The 18,750-nt window shown below is 39.6% G+C and overlaps 1 protein-coding gene across 1 annotated transcript in view; it reads left to right on the top strand.

Annotated features, from left to right (window-relative positions):
- LOC145995037 (uncharacterized) overlaps positions 1-18,750 on the top strand; it is a 108,875-nt gene that overhangs the window by 57,728 nt on the left and 32,397 nt on the right. The window contains exon 2 of the mRNA XM_083131570.1: positions 1,974-2,161. Within this exon, the coding sequence (XP_082987696.1) occupies positions 1,974-2,161 (188 nt within the window). The remainder of the gene's footprint in view (positions 1-1,973; positions 2,162-18,750) is intronic.

Here is an 18,750-nt window from a genome sequence, read left to right as displayed (position 1 = left end):
TGACAAAAATGGCGTTTTGAAGCTCGCTTCATTAATGTTGCAGCCTTGAGGTCGTTTTGTAAATAACAGTTGATATTTCATGCAAATTTGAGCTGTATACAGTCTGTCCTACAATTTTTATTGAACTTTTAAGGTTTTGATTCATTCGTCGTTCTCTGCCCTTATTGGTACGTTTTTCACTGCAACCTACAAGCTTTCCAATTTTGCGCATCACGCTTCATCAACTTAAAGGATTCACTAAATTGAAGTATTATCATCTATTAGCTCATATCTTTTTTTTTCTCCGCATCCTTTCCCCTGTCACCATTCCTTCAAATGCTTCTTTTAACAGGCAGGTTCTTCTTAACCTGTGGCCCAGTTCATTTATTTTCCTTTCTTGATTACTGCTAGCATTGCTCTTCTTTCAAAACCTCTTTCCACACAGTTTTATTTCTTACTTTGCCCATTTCACACACTTCTTCGAACCCTCATTTCTAAAGTCTCTACTTGCTTTTCCTTACTTCTTCATAGCGTCACGGTTTTCCGCCATAAAATGCTATTCCACACAAAGCACTCTATTATTCTCTCTCTTAGTTCTTTGTCCAAAGAGCCACAAAACACTATTCTTCTATCAAAGGCTGCTTTTGCCATTGCTATTCTAACTTTGACTTCCTGACTGCAGCTCATGTCATGATTATGATGCATTCCACTAGTATAGTACTTTGGCCTCGAATTCTGACATTAATGTTTCTTGGTTTCTTCCCAGTAACTATTGCATATGCCTTGTTCGCTTTCATTTTCATACCGAACTGCTCACAGCGTACATTTAAGTGTTGTAACACACCGCCATTTCTCTTCTGGTAACAAGGACATGTGTTCCTAAACTTTTATACATTGTATTCTTCTTCTTCCTGTCATTACTTCTCCCTTAGTCTGGAAACAGTTCTTTACTACATTCTATTAAGTGTATGTTGAATAATGTAGGGGATGGTCAGAATCCTTGTGGTACTCCTCTCCCAGTTTCACTTCCCTTTTGTCATTTCTTCTACTCTCACTTCAACTAGTTTCATGTAGTTACTGATTGTTTAAGAGTCTCCTCTCTTTCAAATCTACACCAATCCTTTTCAGTATCTCTAAAGTTTCATCCAATTCGGCCTATCAAATACTGTCTCCAGATTCAAAAATACTATAAATACTTCCATTCTTTCTCTAGGTATCTTTCGCCAATCGCACGCAGTAATCCAATTCCATCTGTTGTACATTTTCTTTCCTGAAACCAAACGTTCCTTCTTCTCAAGGTTGCTGGTTGGGTGTTCATATATTCGCTGTCGGGGTGCCAAATTCTTTTCTACTGTAGGCATAATATTATATTTAAAAACCTGGCAGTTGGGAAGGGCGATAGTCCTCCTCGTCTGGTTGTAAGTAGGCGGTCTGAGACTGCCATTACTCCAATCAACTTTTTACAGTAGTGAGAAAAATACTTCACTGTACTTTGTCTCGAGAATTGGTGGAACAAGGCCGCGCATAACTGTAGAGGAGGGAAGTAAGCGAGTAGGCGGAGCAAAGCAGTGCTTGCTGCTGAAAACGGCTAATAACAGTAAAAAGGTAAAGGTAAAAAAAGGTAAAGTGCTCCCCTGTGCATAGCACCACGCCATGAAGGCATATAGGGGGTGTGGGGGTAACGCTCCATACTTTCTTGATCCGGTTGTGAGTGGGGGTGATGTGATCAGCATCACGCCCCTGACCGCCTTTACCCCAAGGATTTCCCCCAGGTACCCATGTTATTCGACGCTGGGTGGGCGCCGGGGCCGCTAATAACAGTAGCCACGTTTTCTCCTCCATGCACTCACTTCCTCTCTCACGCATTCACTGTTCGAGTCCTTTCGAGTCCTACTTGCTCAGAGGACTTGTTTTCGTTCGATTGCTCCAGAGATTCCCAGGGCAGAGTATAGCAGCAGAACATTTATTGAAAAATGTTTTTTTTCTACTTCCAGCTCCTAAACACACATTGAAGGGACCTTTCAAAGCAGCTCGTCTATGTCTCCTGAGCGTTATCCTTCCCGGAGCGCTCGTGGCCACCGCCCTCTACATGAGATACCATGTCTACAGCGAAGAAATGCTTCCCATTGGGGCCTCTGACATGAGGCTTTTGGATGGGAAAATGTCCACTACTTGGTGCCAGGTAGGTGCTAAATTAACTGAATTTATGTGATCGATATACATATTTTAGAATGAATATATCGGAAACGATAATGTGTGGAGCCACGGGACAAGAAGCATTCTAATCAGCACAACTGGCGGAAAATTCTTACTATTATTAAAGTTTCTGTACATATCTTCTCTACTTTAAAAACAATTAACTCTCTGTGTGTTTATAACTCCATTAAGCCTTGTTTCCATGATTATGAAAAACTAAATATGCTGACCAAGGCAGTAATTTATTTTATTAAAAACATAAACTAACGTAACGTTAGTTACGCAAAGTGCTTAGGAAAGCAGGAATTAAAACTTACAGGAAGGGAGGGAGAAGCATCTTAGGAATAGCGAGGAATGCTAACAAGAAAAAGGAAAACAGAGAAGAGGAAGAAGAAGGGATTATCTACGAAGTAAAATGTAAAGAATGTCAGAGTGTGTACATAGGAGAAACGAAAAAAAGGCTGAAAGACAGGTTGAAACAACATAGGGATGATGTACGACTTAAGAGAGAGAGAAATGCAATATTTAAACACACGAGAGAAACAGGACATGACATAGAGTGGGATGAGGCTAAGCAAATAGGAAGGGAGAAGAGAATGCTAGTGAGAAAATGGAAGGAAGCCAAGGAAATAGAGAAGAAAGGCGAAGAAGACACAATGAACTGGAATGGGGGACTGAAGTTAAACAAAGAATGGAAGAAGATGTTGGAAAGAGTGGAAAGGACAAGAGAAAAAGAGGAGAGGAGAAGGAAGAAAAATGAAGGGAAAAGAGCGTGAGATTAAAAAGTCCAACCACATTCTATATGGAAGTAATTGTGTTTAGCCTTTTAGGTGAAAGTAAAGTTGGAAAGTGAAAGTCATCTGCTAGAAAGTTCCAAACAACTTTCTAAATAGTCTGGAGGGAGTAATGTTTTTGTATATATATTACCCTTCTTGTTGTATCTGGTTATTTTTGTACTTGATACAGAGTCTGAAGAAGACCTTGCTAGAAGGTTGAAACGTTACGTTAGTTTATGTTTTTAATAAAATAAATTACTGCCTTGGTCAGCATATTTAGTTTCTCTGTGTGTGTTAAATAAACGCATACTTTTCGCAGCATCACAATCCTCTTTCACAATATTTAACACAGAGCATCGGCAGTGTTTATGGAAACACATGAATTTTGAAAAATACCACATTCTGCTTTTATGAACGTACGAATCTTCAGGCCACGTATGTCGCCAAGCCCATATTTGTTTAGTAATATGTGTTTGGTAAATTGCTAAAAATGAGAATTTTTGCTGCAGTGAATTACTATTTAGTAATGAGTGTCATTACAATCTCAGGCTTTGAGTTATAACTAGGAGTGGAGCGCCACTAGACACAAACGCAGAGGCGCAATCACTAATTTTTGTCTGGGGGGCAAGTACCAGGATAAACGTACCAATAATAATAACAACAATAATAATAATAATAATAATATAATGACATCATCATCATCATCATTATTATTACTGGTAAAATTAGTAGTAGTATCAAAGACGTTATTATCTTCATAAATTACGCAAAAAGGGCGCAGAAGTAGATGCTTAGCATTTGTTTGGAACAAACGATTTGAATTTTTTTAACACCGTCAGTTGCACATTAGCTAATAATGGAAAACAAGCACACAAACTTGTATTTTTGAATGGAAGAAAATGCATGACAAATGCATTCCGAAGATAATTCTTTTTGTACATATAACATATATAACTTTCATGTACAAGATATGTCTTACACGTAGCCTATGCAACATGGAGCGACATAAAATAAGAAAATACATATGCAACATGCTGACACTATATTGTATACGTATTCAAATTTTATTGAATACATATATACAACACATATATTATTAATACATCACATCGCAGAAAACGACCATATTGCGAGCGAAGCGATCAAGAAAATTTTTAGATCCAATTATTGCAATTGAAAACAACATTGATTTAATAGGGTGCAAATAATTTGATTGGACGGCATGCTATCGTCTCATTTACAACTTTTTTCATTTAGATCGCTCGGCATCCATGGCCGACTCCCGCCGCCCCCTAGCTACGGCTCTGAACTTGATGAAACCGAGAGAAGCAGGAATCGCGAGCGAAGCGAGCAAGAAAAGTTTACTAAATTTATTTTTATTTGCATAAAATCGACGGGGTAATTGCCTCTCTGTGACCCCCTGCAGGTGCCCTTGGCCGTCAATGTATGCCCTTCCCCCCAGAATTGACTTGCGTCGAAGGTTGCGCCACTGCACAAACGTAAGGAAACGTGGCGAAAATATTGTAGGCTTATGCAAAATTTACATATGATTTTTTTTTAAAAGTATACTGTGTATCGTGTTCCTACTAAATATAATTGTTTTAATTAATGTAATAGTGTAATATACAATATTTACATAATTTATTAATAATATTTTTAGGCTATAGGCAAAGTAGAGCGAAATACAGCAGTAATACATAATTAAAAATTACACATACATCACACATGTACAGATATAATTATACAATAAGATACAATACAAGGGTATAATGATAAGATTCATAATACAGGATTTTAGCAACATATTACACACACTCTATATTAGCGTGTGTGATACAGAGTTTAAAATACTCCAACATTTCAACAAACTACATATGAAATATTGCTGTTATTACATTTCCAGAATGTTCTTTCTGTTGAAACGTGCAGTTTAAAACAAGTAACCATAAAATAACGAGTTAAATTTAAAAGAAATAAGTAAATGTTCTGTGATAGCTCTTACTTTCGAAAAATAATTAAGGCATATACGGAAGAAAAAAAGTTGAGCAGAAAAGAACTACAGTAAAACTTCTCAATAACGGACAGGCCTTAGGGGGAAATAATAAGTGTCCGCTATTCAGAAAAAAAGTGTAGGATGTTACACAATATGATAAGCATATCACAGTACATATTTTACGTACATAATGTATTTTTTCCCTGCATTCAAGGAACAAAATACTGTACTAATACTGTGAATTTAAATTTACTAAAGTATCCATCGTAGCAGAAGTGACACACTTCTCAAGACAACCACAAACAGCGGCGGCGCCAGGATTAATCATCAAGGGGTGCTGAGTGTGCGGAATGAAATTTAGGGGGTGCGATGCTGAAAATAAGGAAAACCGCGAAACACGCATGCAACCTTTCAAAATGGGGAGCAAGGTGACAAAACGGGGGAGGGGGGGGCAAGGACAGTTTAGCATAGTGCGGGGGCAAGAATAGCATAAAGTGGGGACAACTGCACCCCTAATCGTCGCTACTGATTAACAAAAATTACTGACTGAAATTAACTTGTATGTGTGAAATATAATAACTTTAGATTGACATTCATTTTCCAGGCAGGCTGTCCCCCCCTTGCCTCACCCCTGGACTTACATGATCATATGTATTAAGTCTTATACTCCAAGAAAGTGGTCGTACAGTGTAAACATTCAGATACACGTTGCAGTCTTATTGAGCTATGTAGTGAAATAAAAAATGAAATTATCCTTTTCAATATAACCAATAGAGGTACCAAATACATAGTACATTGTAAATTCAGTCTACCAGGGATGCCCACAGGGGGAGGGGGGGTTCATGACGCGCCTGCGTTATGGGAATTTTGGGGGGGACAGAATTTTATAGCACTTCTATATATCTTCACACAAAAAAGGAGGCATCGTATCGTTTGATTGACTTGTTATTGATTTTTAGTTTTGGTTATTATGTACAGTTTTTCTATCTACCTGTGGGTGATCGCGACGATAGGGTTGAAATGAAACTCCACCTCTTACGCCTTTATAATCGTTTTGAATGGAGGGGGGCGTGGTATTCGCATTAATACAAGGTTAGACGAGCAGACAAACTGTGCAGAAAAGGTTGACTAACAATGGCAGTGAGCCTAAAGTATCTAAAGTTAACATATATTGCTTAAATATGTCTGTATTATACAGTGAGGCAACCACTGGGGCGCAGGTTCAACCCCAACCTTCGACGGAAGTTCATTCGACAAATATTGACGGCCAAGAACACCTGAAAGGGGGTCACAGAGGAGCAATTACTCCTTCGATTTCAAATTTTATGCAAATTATTTTCTGAAATTTTCTTGCTTGCTTCGCTCTCATTATCTGCTTTTCTCGTTTTCGACAAGTTCAGATCTGTAGCTAGGGACGGCGGGAGTCGGCCATGGGCGCCGAATGATCCAAAAAAAAGTTGTAAACGAGAGAATGCCATGGCGTGCAGTGAAATTATTTGCGCCCTATTTAATCAACATTGTTTTCAATTGCAAAAATTGGATCTAAAAATTTTCTTGCTCGCTTCGCTCACTTTCTGCTCGTTTTCTGTAATGTAATGTATTTAAATAATATGTGTCACATATTTGTATTGAATGAGCTTTGAATACGTACGCAATTTAGTGTTAGCTTGTTGCATATGCATTTTCTATTTTATGTCGCTCCATGTTTCATAGGCTATGTGTAAAACATATGTTGTACATGAAAGTTACACATGTATCTTCGGAATCCATTATTTCTGCCATTCAAAAATACAGTTTGTATGCTTGATTTCCTATTAGCTAATGTGAAATTGACGATGATGAAAAAATATTTCAAATAGTTTGTTTCAAACAAATGCTTTAGCACAGACTTCTATCCCCTTTTTGCGTAATTTACGAGGAAAATAACTTCTTTGATATTACTACTACTGGTAGTAGTAATAGTAATATTAATAATAGTAATAATAATAATAAAGCCATTATTAATGTTGTTTTTATTATTATTATTATTGTTACGTTTATCCTGGTACTTGCCTCACCCGCAGACAAAAAATCGTGGTTGCACCTCTGGTATTATATTTTTCCGCAAATTTTGTGTGACAAAAATAATTTGAGTAATTAATTCGGTGCTTCATGGGCCTGGGGGGGAGGATGGGCACCCCTGCCGTCTGCCACTTCAGGACAAAACGCGAAGTGCACAGAAACTTCGTATTCGTTAAAATCCCTTTTGCCGCACTGTCCCCAACAACGAACTGTAAAATTTCTTCGTGAACATTGGGCCTCTTTCAAATGCCTGCATAGTCTGACTTTTACCTACCCACTGCCCGCTTGCCCGCGAGGACAGGTATACCTGCTCGCCTGCCCACGGCAACGAGTCGACTTGCGTCTTTACCCGGGTTCTTGGGCTTCAAGGAGCTCTGCGCTTACAAGGTAACTGGGCATTCAACAAGACCCGGGCGCCTGCAAAACCTGCTGGAAGGAAACAGCCCTCCGGCAGCATGTCGCTCCAGGTGTTTCATCACCACGTGGACGACTGCAGCCAGTGTTGCCTACTTACGTAGCTCCTAAATCCTACGAAGTCCTAGGAGGAGCTTTCTCCTCCAAGGAGAATTTATATACTTAGCGATTTCAGTTCAGCGTAAGCAGTTTTTATCTGATCGCCAGGAAATGCACGCAATATTACAGCTTCATTTATCTAAATGAATGATCGAGCAAACAAAAATCTCCTCACTGAAAACTAATTGTTTTTCATTGCATGGTGCCTTAACCAGGCACGCAGTGGCGCAACCAGAGGGGGGCAGGGGACATTGCTCACAACCTTAGACGGAAATTAAGTCTAGCGGAGGGGTCAGGGTGGGGGTCAAACATTAAAGTACAAGAAAAAACAGGCTGGCAGAATTAAAGAGTAGCAGGGCTAAAGGGTACTCAAGATGGAATTAATTTTCATATTTTTCTTACATTTTCCTTCCAGACGACCAAGGGCACCTGCAGAGGGGGAATGGAGGGGTAATTGCAACCCCTTGATTTCAAATTTTATGAAAGTAGAAATATATTATAAAATATTATAGTCTCATCAAGTTCAATGCCGTAGCAAAGGGGTAGCGGGAGTCGGTCCTGAGCGCCGAACGATCTAAGTGAGAAAAGTTTTAAAACAGAGAATGCTATGGCGGCCCGTGATATTATTTGCTATTAATGTTGGTTTGTTACGAGTTGGATGAATTTATTATGTAATACGTCGCTCCATGTGAAAAGAAAATATTGTAGATGGAAATTTTACATGCCATATGTATGTACATTCGGAATGCATTTATCATGCACTTTCTTTCTTTCAAAAACAGTTTGTGTGCTTGTTTTCCATTATTAGCTAATGTGAAATTGACGTGTTGAAAGGAAATATTTCTAATCCTCTGTTTCAACACAAATGCGTGAGAACCGACATCTACCCCCTTTTTTGCATGATTTATGAGGATAATAATGCCTTTCATGCTACTTTATTAGTATTATTGTGATTGTTGTTGTTGGCACGTTTATCCAAGTACTTGCCCCCCCCCCACCCAAACGAGGGTAACGGCAATGCCCCTGACTGGCTACGGCCTTGGTGTTCGCAGTAGAACAGTGTGTTGTTCGACTCGCGACCTCAGCGTCGAACGTGACATGTTTCAGTCCTGCCCTATATCACTATATATGTATACGTATATTGGTTGTTTACGACATATACTTATGGATCCTGTGCCACGGAAAACCTATTTCAATCTGTGTGTGGGGGGGTAGCAACATTCGTAAATCTCATTTCATTGGTGATGTGGCTTACGAACCTTTGAGTTCCCTTTTTTAAGTAGTGAAAATCTATTGCAGTTGGCAACACTGCAGAACGGTGTGGGCCCGGTGCAGTGTCTACTCGAAGCAACTACGTCATGCAGAGGGAGGGGCGTGCAGTTCATTGAATGAACGCACTGAGACCTACTAGGTCAGGGGGTGCTCGTTCGGCGGCGCAGATCGTATGCGCAGTTGTCCGTGGATGCATGACGTCATCGTCGAAACACTCGGCACGGAAAAGGCTGGCTCCTTATGCAAATATTGAGATATTTGACAACGAATATCTTCTAAAATATAGTAGCAGGGGAAACGTTACAACTTTCACTGTTAAGATTCATCCTTTCTAATCAATTTATCACAAATTTGATTCAAATGTGTAAAATCGTTTTCAAGAAATCGTGTTACGAAGGAACCCCTGTTTTGTTCTCTCCAGGCTTCCAATGTAAGGGAGTTTTAACTTAAGCGCGTTGTATTTCTTTTTGCTGTATGTTTTGAAATAAGATTATTTTGTTCTTGTCAAATGAAATCATGCCTAAATGCTATGGAAAGCTGTGAAAACTATTATCAGAAAACTAACGGAAGAAATCTAAAATATCACAGCTTGATTGATATAAAAATGCGGGATTGTCCATTTTTGTGAAAAAGGCATTGTGCGAGTTCTAAAAGCAGAACATTTTAATATTGTATGTAAATGTAAGGGTGTAATAAACGTGACTGCTTCCCGTAAAATATCACTGCACTCTCCACGTTTCTCTTCAGTCTTTTCTTTGGCGCCGTCAATAGCTTCAACACGTGGTTTTTTTTAATATATATTTGTCACATATTTGTTTTAATTAGTATTCTGCTCGTTCCGCCACCTGAACGCAGCAGCTAGGGCTCAAATTGCAGTGCAGTTACACCGGAAGAAGCCTCGGATATGGTAGGCTTCAGAAGTTAACTTATCCAAATTAAATTAAACAAGTATGTGCTCTCTCTAAATTTAAAACATAGTTCACAAATAATTTGAGTAAAAGTTTTAAAAGCATCTGTTTTATTTAATAGCGTATTAATTGGTGCATTCTTCTCTAGCATAGCTATAGGCAGTGACCACACTACAGGGGTGGGGGGCAGGAACGCCCCCTATTCTCGTTCGACAATTTATCTCTCTCTATCTTATCTGCCCCCAGTAAAACGACAAAAATAAATAAATGAATGAATGCTCTTTTAGTCAAAATATGCATTTTTGTGTCGTATGTAACGGAATAATAAACATGATTGCCCCGGGAAAATATGACTTACCACTCCAGCTTTACTATTGCGCCGTCACTTGCCACAACATATTTTGATTTCTATTGTTCCCACATATTTATTTTAATTTTAGTATTGTGAATCATATTCCACTGTTACCTCACGTAGCCCCCCCCCCCCCACACACACACATACTATTTCAGTTGTAAGTTTTAGACTAAGCTTGTCAAATGTCCACTTATATCTTTGTATTCTTGAGCCATTTAAAAAAAATCATTTCGTCCCTTCTTCTGGACTATTTCATAGTAATGTTTTACCCACTGGAAGCTCCTTTGTAGATCGAGATCCGGGGCTATAGCCTTCCCAAGCCACCGTCCCCTCCAAATACTCTCTTGGCCTCATGAAAGAAAAATATATGTATTTCTACGAAATATTAATTTGACTTGGCAGTTTCTTTTTTCGAACAGGAATAAGTTTTAAATTTTAATAGCTTATAAATTTACACTAGCAATTTTGAGTAAAGGTTTTGCGTAACTCTAAAAGTACATTTAGAGACTGCAAGGTCAACTCTCGATATTTCAGATATATTAATAATTTTCATCACAACGTCTTGTAATAATTATTTGTTACTTCAATAATCACCTCGCAAATGTTTATCGCATACGCGTATTAAAACATAGATGCCATTTTCTGTTTATGTCCTTGTAATGCTGACCTCCGTGGCGAAGTGGTTAGCACAACGCTTTACGATGCCAAGGCCCCCAGGTTCGAATCCCCGCCCGGGCATGGGTCTACTCTCCTTTCTTCAATTTCATCATATCATCACGCATCCTCATCTTTGCGATTAGCCATATGTGACAGATAAGCGATGTAAAATAAACTAAGTCTATTAATCAATTATTTTTTTAAAACTCTTTAATTCTTCTTTAGCATGCCACGTTTTTGTTAAAATTATATTACGATTTGTAAAATGACGAAATTCTAAAGGAGAACACGTAACTTTCTTTGTAGCGCATCGGTCAGAAAGTTTCAGGAATATGGATTTTCCATATACATTTTTTCACATGTACCTTGCCCCCTTTTTAAAGTAGCGCGTTTTCAATTATGTTACTAATCATTAAAAGGATGCCTCAATATCATCTTGGAGGATGACAATTATTATTTTCCCCCTCCTAAAAGTAATAATATACTTTCGCTCTCTGAATCTCCCATATAAATGCTAGGGGCCGTCTGCTTCAGCCGAACTCACTGCTTCTCAGGTGACGTCACGCGTTCGTGCAAGATCGGCAATCTTCGGATGGCTTTACCTAATCTCTATCTACCTTGCTACTAGGTATCTCACGACTGCGGGTACCCGGCGGGTTTTCAACACCTGCCAAGAACGATCTGGGCAGATGATCAGGCAAGGTGCTCAAGCGAGGGTTTTGCGCAGGTTGCATGGCATTTCAGGAGCGATGTCTCGCGAACGGGTCTGCTCCAGGTCTTGTGCAGGCCTCTGGCCTCTTTCTAACGGCTTTTGAAAAAAATACACAGACCGTATTAACAAGAAAACTACCCTTCACGTTACAACTCGCGTTAAATGAAAGGCTCGGGTGTAAAACATGGTAACCCACAAGGGGGGGGGGGGATGATGGCGCAACTTTCACCATCGAGATTTTTTGGGGGGATTTTTTCCCTTCAAATAATAACTATAAAATTCAACATTTATCTTTTGCCAAAATATATGTAAAAACTTCACATCTTAAATGTACCATATTTAATCCATTAGATGAAAAGAAGAAAGTGTTTAAGGGTATTATCGAAGGGAAGAAAAATATCTTATATATTAGGCATTAATTGACACGTGGGTTCTGGGGGAATTAAACATTGGGAGGAACAGTATCCAACTCTAGGTCTTAGATTATTGCGGGTATTTTAGTGAGAGGGGGATTGAGCCTTAAATTGAGGGGGTATCCAATTATTGTGTATTACTATTGTCTTAGACTGTTGCGGAAATTCTGGTGTAGAGACTGAGAATTAATTTTTTCGATGAGGCAATATCTACTCTTCAATATCAACAGTAAGCCTAAAATTGGCCTGGTGGTAGGATTGAGTATTAAATTTAAAAGGGGAGATAGAAAGCTCTTGATAAAGTGCTAAATCTTAGATTGTCAATGGATTTCTGTAGTGGAGAGAGAGTGTTAGAAAATTAAAGTTTGGCGACTGTATTTAGCGATATGGCATCCACACGTTTTTGACCCCGAACGTGCCAAAGGAGAAGCTGGAACCTTAAGAAAGTATTGACATCCCATTAAATTAATATTCTTGAAAGCATGCAATGAAATGGATGTAAAAATTTTCTTGCTCGCTTCGCTCGCAATGATGTTACTTACATGTGTGTTTGCCGTTTTAATGAGGTGAATGTGAAGTTTATATACTATAGCAAGATTACAATACAATAAATAAAAATATTCTCGATTATGATGAACGATTTTACGGGTGGCCTTGAGTGATGGGCATCCCTGTTTAGGGAGGAGGGGCAGATCAAGTATAGTGTTAAGTAAAGCTAAGAAAAAAGTTACTTTCGGTAGACACGCTGTCGTAATTAAATACGTTGTGGGGATTACGATATGGTTTGAGGGCGCGAATGGATTTTTGGGGGGATGGGCACCCCCTGATGGTTATTGACATTTTGAAAAGGTTATTAGAAGCTTTACTGTAGATAAATTGTTTTTGTGTTGTGTTTACCAATTTCAGAAGGCTTCACTGAGACCAATGCAAATTGTATGACATGGCAATTTCACTCGAAAATTGAAGGATGGCACATTTTACTTTGTAACTGAAAAATAACCAAAATGTCACTTGCCATGTTTTACACCCGAGCCCTTGAAATAATTTCCCGAGCACGACTTTGTCAGTGACTTGGTGATACCTTGAAATTTTTGCTCCAGTGTGAGGAAGAACAAATTAGCGGAAAATCAACCGTTTATCAACAATGCAAAAGAAAATGAAAGAAATATTTAACTCTCATTAATCTGTAGGTAATTATCAAAAATCACAGATCACTTGAAGAAACAAAGGAAGAAAAAAATCATAACGACAATGCTGACGAAAGAAAAATAACGGCCGTTGATCTTTATAGAGGCTGCCGCCGATACAGGAAAGTATGTATATCGGCACCTCTTTCAGTGATTCTTGCCTGTTGCATACAATAATAACGGTCTTACTTCAGTACCTAACATTTGATGCTCGATATGACATGACATAATATGATACTCTAAGGGTTAGTGTTTTCAGTTGAACGTAGGGGGTGCTGAAGAAAATTAAGGGGTGCGCAAGCATCTCTCGCCCCCCCTGGCGCCGCCCCTGACCACAAAGAATACTTACTGTCTACTGTCTGCACTTTTAAAAAGAAATATGTTCGGTGTAACATGAAACAATGCGCGCTAGTTCGAAATACTGGCCATTGTTGTATCGAATTCCAAGAATTGCGACAGTTTTCTTTCAGGCTGTCCGTTGTTAGAGTGAGATTACTTTCGTAACATCTCTGGTTATTTTCCATCGGCAGCTTTGGAGCGAGTCATAAGTCCCGGAGCAGCCAATCAACAAACGAGCCGCTGGCGTCATCTATACCCAGCACCTATCGCTATCCCTGTTGCACGCGCTCTGGACTGTTGGTAGACTCGCTAACTGGACTCGCGCTGGCGGCTGGAGCTGTTATGGAAATAATCTGACTCTAAGAAGTTTTATTTTCGTTGGGGAGGTAGTTTTCAGTGTCCGCGTCCGTTATTAAGAATGTCCGTTATTGGGAAGTAATATTGCCATTAAACCACACGTATTTCTGCCGAGGAATTTAAAAATGTCCGTAATTTAGAGGTGTCCGCTATTCAGAGGTGTCCGTTATGAGAAGTTTTACTGTAGTTATTTCAGTTTTAGTGTAGTCTTAAGTCTTTCTTAAACCTAGTTTTCATTATCGCTATTGCTGTTGTAAAGAAGATAGCGACGGTCAAGGTCGCCATGTGATCTCCATAAGCTTATAACAACCTTTTATCCCCTTCACATACGCACGGCTTGGAGATTTTTGCTCGTTTTGAGACCGCTAAATATAATTGCAGCTGTAACTGCATGACTTCGCTCATTTCCCTGATCTCTACCTGATACCCTCTCGGCATGATCTTCTCAATCTACACGTCAACTTTCACTTCTTTATATTTGCTATTATTTTCTTTTTATGGTGATAATGCATTGTATTTTGCAATACCTGGTAAAAAAAGACCACAATTCAGTGGCGCATTCTGAAAATTTAACATTTGAACTTGAACTGTGAAAATATGTTCACCAAATAAAGTTAGGGCAATAATAATTGCATATTCTTAATTCTGAGGAAACGCACATGTAAAATGATATGCTACATATGACCCCTTCCCATTTGAAAATATGCATGTAATTCCAAGATGGTCGCCATGATACACACTAGCCCCATCTGGTGTGCCTCCACCCCATTTACCCATATCCGAAATTTCATCGCCCTCCGTCAAGTCGTTTTCAAATTAAAAGGGCAGTGCCGGCCTTTTGCCTCACCCTGGATACAGTATATTTATTATACACCCCATCCAGATTAATTAGATGTGATAGTAATAAGACACCAATGCAGTCATGAAGTAAAACAAAAACAGAAATCCGACAACTTCCCATATTTTTCATAAAATCTCCATTTTTCCTAAAATTGGACTAGATTTACCTGCACTAAGGGAAATTTCCCTTTATGTAGCAACACTGGCTCTGCCAAGCGCGGCGCGGAAAGCAGGAAAGAACTTTTCTCCTGACAATCTCAGTGGCGACTCGTGGCTTTTTTGAAGTGTAGGAAGAAGTTATGGTAAACTGAGGAAGGTTTGAAAAATACGTTCAATTACAGTCGCACAAATCGCTCGTACTATCCATTCCATTTAGAATGTTACCTGCAGGCCCAAGCACAAGGTAGGGCAAGGGGCCCCCTTGAACTATGAATTTTTTTAATGTGAACCTATAAAAAAAACAACGAAAATACAGGACGTTATTTGCAAGAGTTTCGATTTTGTTCCCTCTCCCTGTCGTGTGGATTGAGGATAATAAAAAGTGCTGCTTCACTCTGAAATTATAATAAATGCTTCTAACTTGTGCTAGGATTTATTATTACTTATTTATTATTATTACTTTCTTCTGATAACTACAGTTTTAAGTTCAATTATGCATATATTTTTCGAGTTTTGAACTTGCGTTAATTATTATTCACTACACAAAATTGTGTAGAATGGCTCAACAAACGAGATGGGTTGAGCATAGAACTTGAAACAGTTTGAGAAAATGGTTTGTTTACCGCCAACCTTCTATAGATTTACTGCCGTAAAATCTCCTCAGGAACAAAATCGACAGGATAAAGAAAATATATAGAGGATGATGGATCGTCGCATGGTTGTAAAAAAAGCGTGTCGTTGTGTGTGCATACTCCCTTTTATTTTAAACAAGTCCGCTGGTGAAGTATAAATAAGATTTGAACGTAATTTTATTTCAATTTCCTGAAAACCTATTCCTTTGAATTCGATTTCTCTCTCCCAGGGACTCGCGTTTCCAGATTATACTAGATTTGACCATTATGCCAAAAGCAGGATGCTAGGGGCCAACGAAGATCAAACTGTGCTACGTTTAGTATCATTTTGATGGGGTTGGCACCACTGATGTAGGAACCCCTCGATGATTCTTCGCTGGATGCTTTAAAAAAAGCTCGTCTTGAATGATAACATGGCCGGATTCAACACTACACTCAGGCGGGTGAAATTAGGCGGGTGGCAGAAGTTGGCGCTGTTGCCACGTCGGAGCACAACCCCGTGTTCGGAGATTTAAGAGAATGAAAGATCTCGTTGTAGAGTTGGTCTTTGTAAATCCATGTGATACAAACTAACGGTATTTGCTCGAAAGGACTGGGATGATACAAAAGTGTCCCGGAGAGAGGTCGGTCTGACACTCGAACTACAGTACTGCCGGGCCAGGAACCGGCGCGGAGACCGCCTTTATGGCAGTGACCCTCGGTTGCCTGGTTTCCCTAAGAAGGAACTCGCGGTCGAACAGCCAATTACACCTAGTGCTTAGGCAAGCAATATGCGACGTTAAAAAAAAAACAACTCCCCATAGCAGTCAGTAGGGAGACAGGATTTGTCAAAATAACCGTTCTGCACAGTGGCGGCGATTGGGTTCCAAAACCGGAGGGCAAGCTGCCAAAACTGGGGGGGGGGGGGCAAAGATAGTTTATTTTCCTTCCTAGGCCGTGTCCGGATTGGCAAGCGCTCCGTCCAGTTCTCTCCCGTTGCTCTCGCGTGCCGTCGAAGTCACGTCCAAGTCGTCCGAATCTGCATGTCCCCTTGTAGTACGGTTGTCACTTTTCCCGCCAGGTGTCAGCTCGAACTTCACCCACCGCGCTCTGGGGCGCAGGCGCATCGCACGGAAGCAGAAGGCAGACGCCAGACAAACATGACAATGATTTCCACCTATTTACTACTCATATTAAAAATGTAACACGCTATTTCATCATTTACAATTTTTCTGCATTCAGTATTATCGATAAAATGTTAAAGTATAACTGAGTTTTACATCCTCTAATCAGTAAATGTTGTCTGTACAAAGTGAAAGTTAGAATATGGCTGCCAAGCGCAACGTCACAGCGAGTTCAAGCGTGCATCTGTCGCTCCTCTCAGCTCTCCCCTCCGACTCCACGTCTGCCGCGAATTCGGACAACGGAGGTTGGCTGAGTCCCCGGATGGAACGGTGCTGTAGGTGACATCTGCTGCCGATTCGGACGCGGCCCTAGACAAGGTTTAGCATAGTGCAGGGGCAAAAATGGCAACAAGTAGGGGGTGTAATGGTCGGATTGACCATTACTGGTTTTGGTAATATGTTAATTAATTGCTGGTCAGCTCCAAGGTGTAGGGTTAGTTAATATGTTTCCATGTGTGTACTTTTATGTTATAATTGCAAGTAAGTGTATGCGCTTAAATGGATTGACTTTTGCTTGATATTAGATTCCCCTGTATTTTAGCTTCCCGGTTGGGAGAGCTGTCTTTCAATAGACCGTTGCTACGGGGTCCACTTCCACGGACTCCAACCCCGACTATAAAAGAGGCCAGTTGGGCTTTAGAGAAAAAAACAGTTTTTATTACCTTCACAACGATGAAGAACTTTCGAAAGGCTTGTCCACTTAGGGTGGCTAGACTAAATGATTGAGAAGTAAATGTAATACTTGGCCAAAAACCCTACTTCGAGAGTTTGGTCCACATATGGTTGCTAGACTGTTGATGGAATATAATGTATCATTTGGCTAAGAAACCTTCTTCGAAAGTTTATTCCAGTTATGATGGCTAAACTAATGATGGAAAATATATGTAGCATTTGGTAAAGCCAACCCCTGTTTGAAATCCCCTAGTTTCCCAATTAGCAAAAGATTTGCATTTCTAAGATATTGCCGAGTCGCATCATAATGCCTAGAGGGCTGATCAAGGATGCTGCGTAAGGAAACGCAAGACTGGTCGGAATATCAATTAAGTCGAGGGTAGGCCGCAGAGATAGTTAGGCTAACTCTGTGTTGATGGAAGTCCCAATGGTTAGGCCATAGGTACGCCTTTGCTTGAATTAAGGAAATTAGTTGATTATGTAAATGCAAATATGGAAATACTTTGTAATTATGTAAATAATAGCAACGTATAATAAACCCATATGCTCCTATTACAAATGTTCTGATTTAACGAATTAACTCCAGTACTGTCTATTTTAAACCAAATATTTATTCACTTTCTGTACATGTGTAACGAACCAGGGACTAAAAAATATAAATGTTATGTGAAACCCCCTTTCGTAATTCCGGCGTTATTATAATCTGCTCGCTTGGCACCCAGGGTGAGGTGGAAGGAGAGATTGAAAAGGATTTTACAAGGGAGTAATCCAGAGGAACGGAATTAAACCCGGTTGGGGGGCAGCTTTCTCACAGGGGGCAGCTGCCCTACTCGCTCCCTCCCTAATCGCCGCTACTGGTTCTGCACTGTGATTGCACACCGGTTCATAGTTTGACTCCACTGTAGGCAACGCAGCCCGGTTGACGTTATAAAAGCAATACAAAAGGAGGGGGCGGAAGTAAGCCCGTCTCCACCCGCATACTTTCGAGGGTATAATGTCCTGTCCTGGTACCTTTAAATAAACCAGGACGTCAGTTCCGCTGAATTTATACGGTTTCCACGTCATTTTATCTCCTTTATTTCCATTTATTAATTATAACATGCATAATATATTACAAAAAAATAAGAAAAAATTAAGAGAATATACAATACAATGAGGTTGTTGGTTTGCACTGCAAACTTCATTCTGGGTAACCAGGACGGTAATAAGTATAATGTGTTGCTTAGTTTTACATAATTTTATTTATTATAAAATGTGAGCGAAAAGTGGGTAGTTGTTAATTAGTTATTTATTTCTATTATATATTGTTTTGTCATCGTCGCGATCATTTATTTCAAAAGTAGATTATTTTGTTTTGTTTTATCGAATTTTATTCTATTAGTTTACTGGTGTACCTACTAGCCTTTCTGGAAAAACAGAAAGATTCATTAATTGATAGTTAATTGCGTTTTGTAATGTGCGCTGACGCTCCATCCTACTCGCTTTACTTTTCCCATATGACCTGTAGGAAGACCAAGACGAGGATGGAGGGATAATGTTGAGATGGACCTAAAGGAAACTGTTAGG

This window comes from Lepisma saccharinum, chromosome 1, assembly GCF_977018435.1.
Source record: "Lepisma saccharinum chromosome 1, izLepSacc3.1, whole genome shotgun sequence".
Taxonomy (NCBI): Eukaryota; Metazoa; Arthropoda; class Insecta; order Zygentoma; family Lepismatidae; genus Lepisma; species Lepisma saccharinum.
Note: the sequence above shows the minus strand (reverse complement) of the source record. Positions and strands in the feature narration are given on the sequence as shown.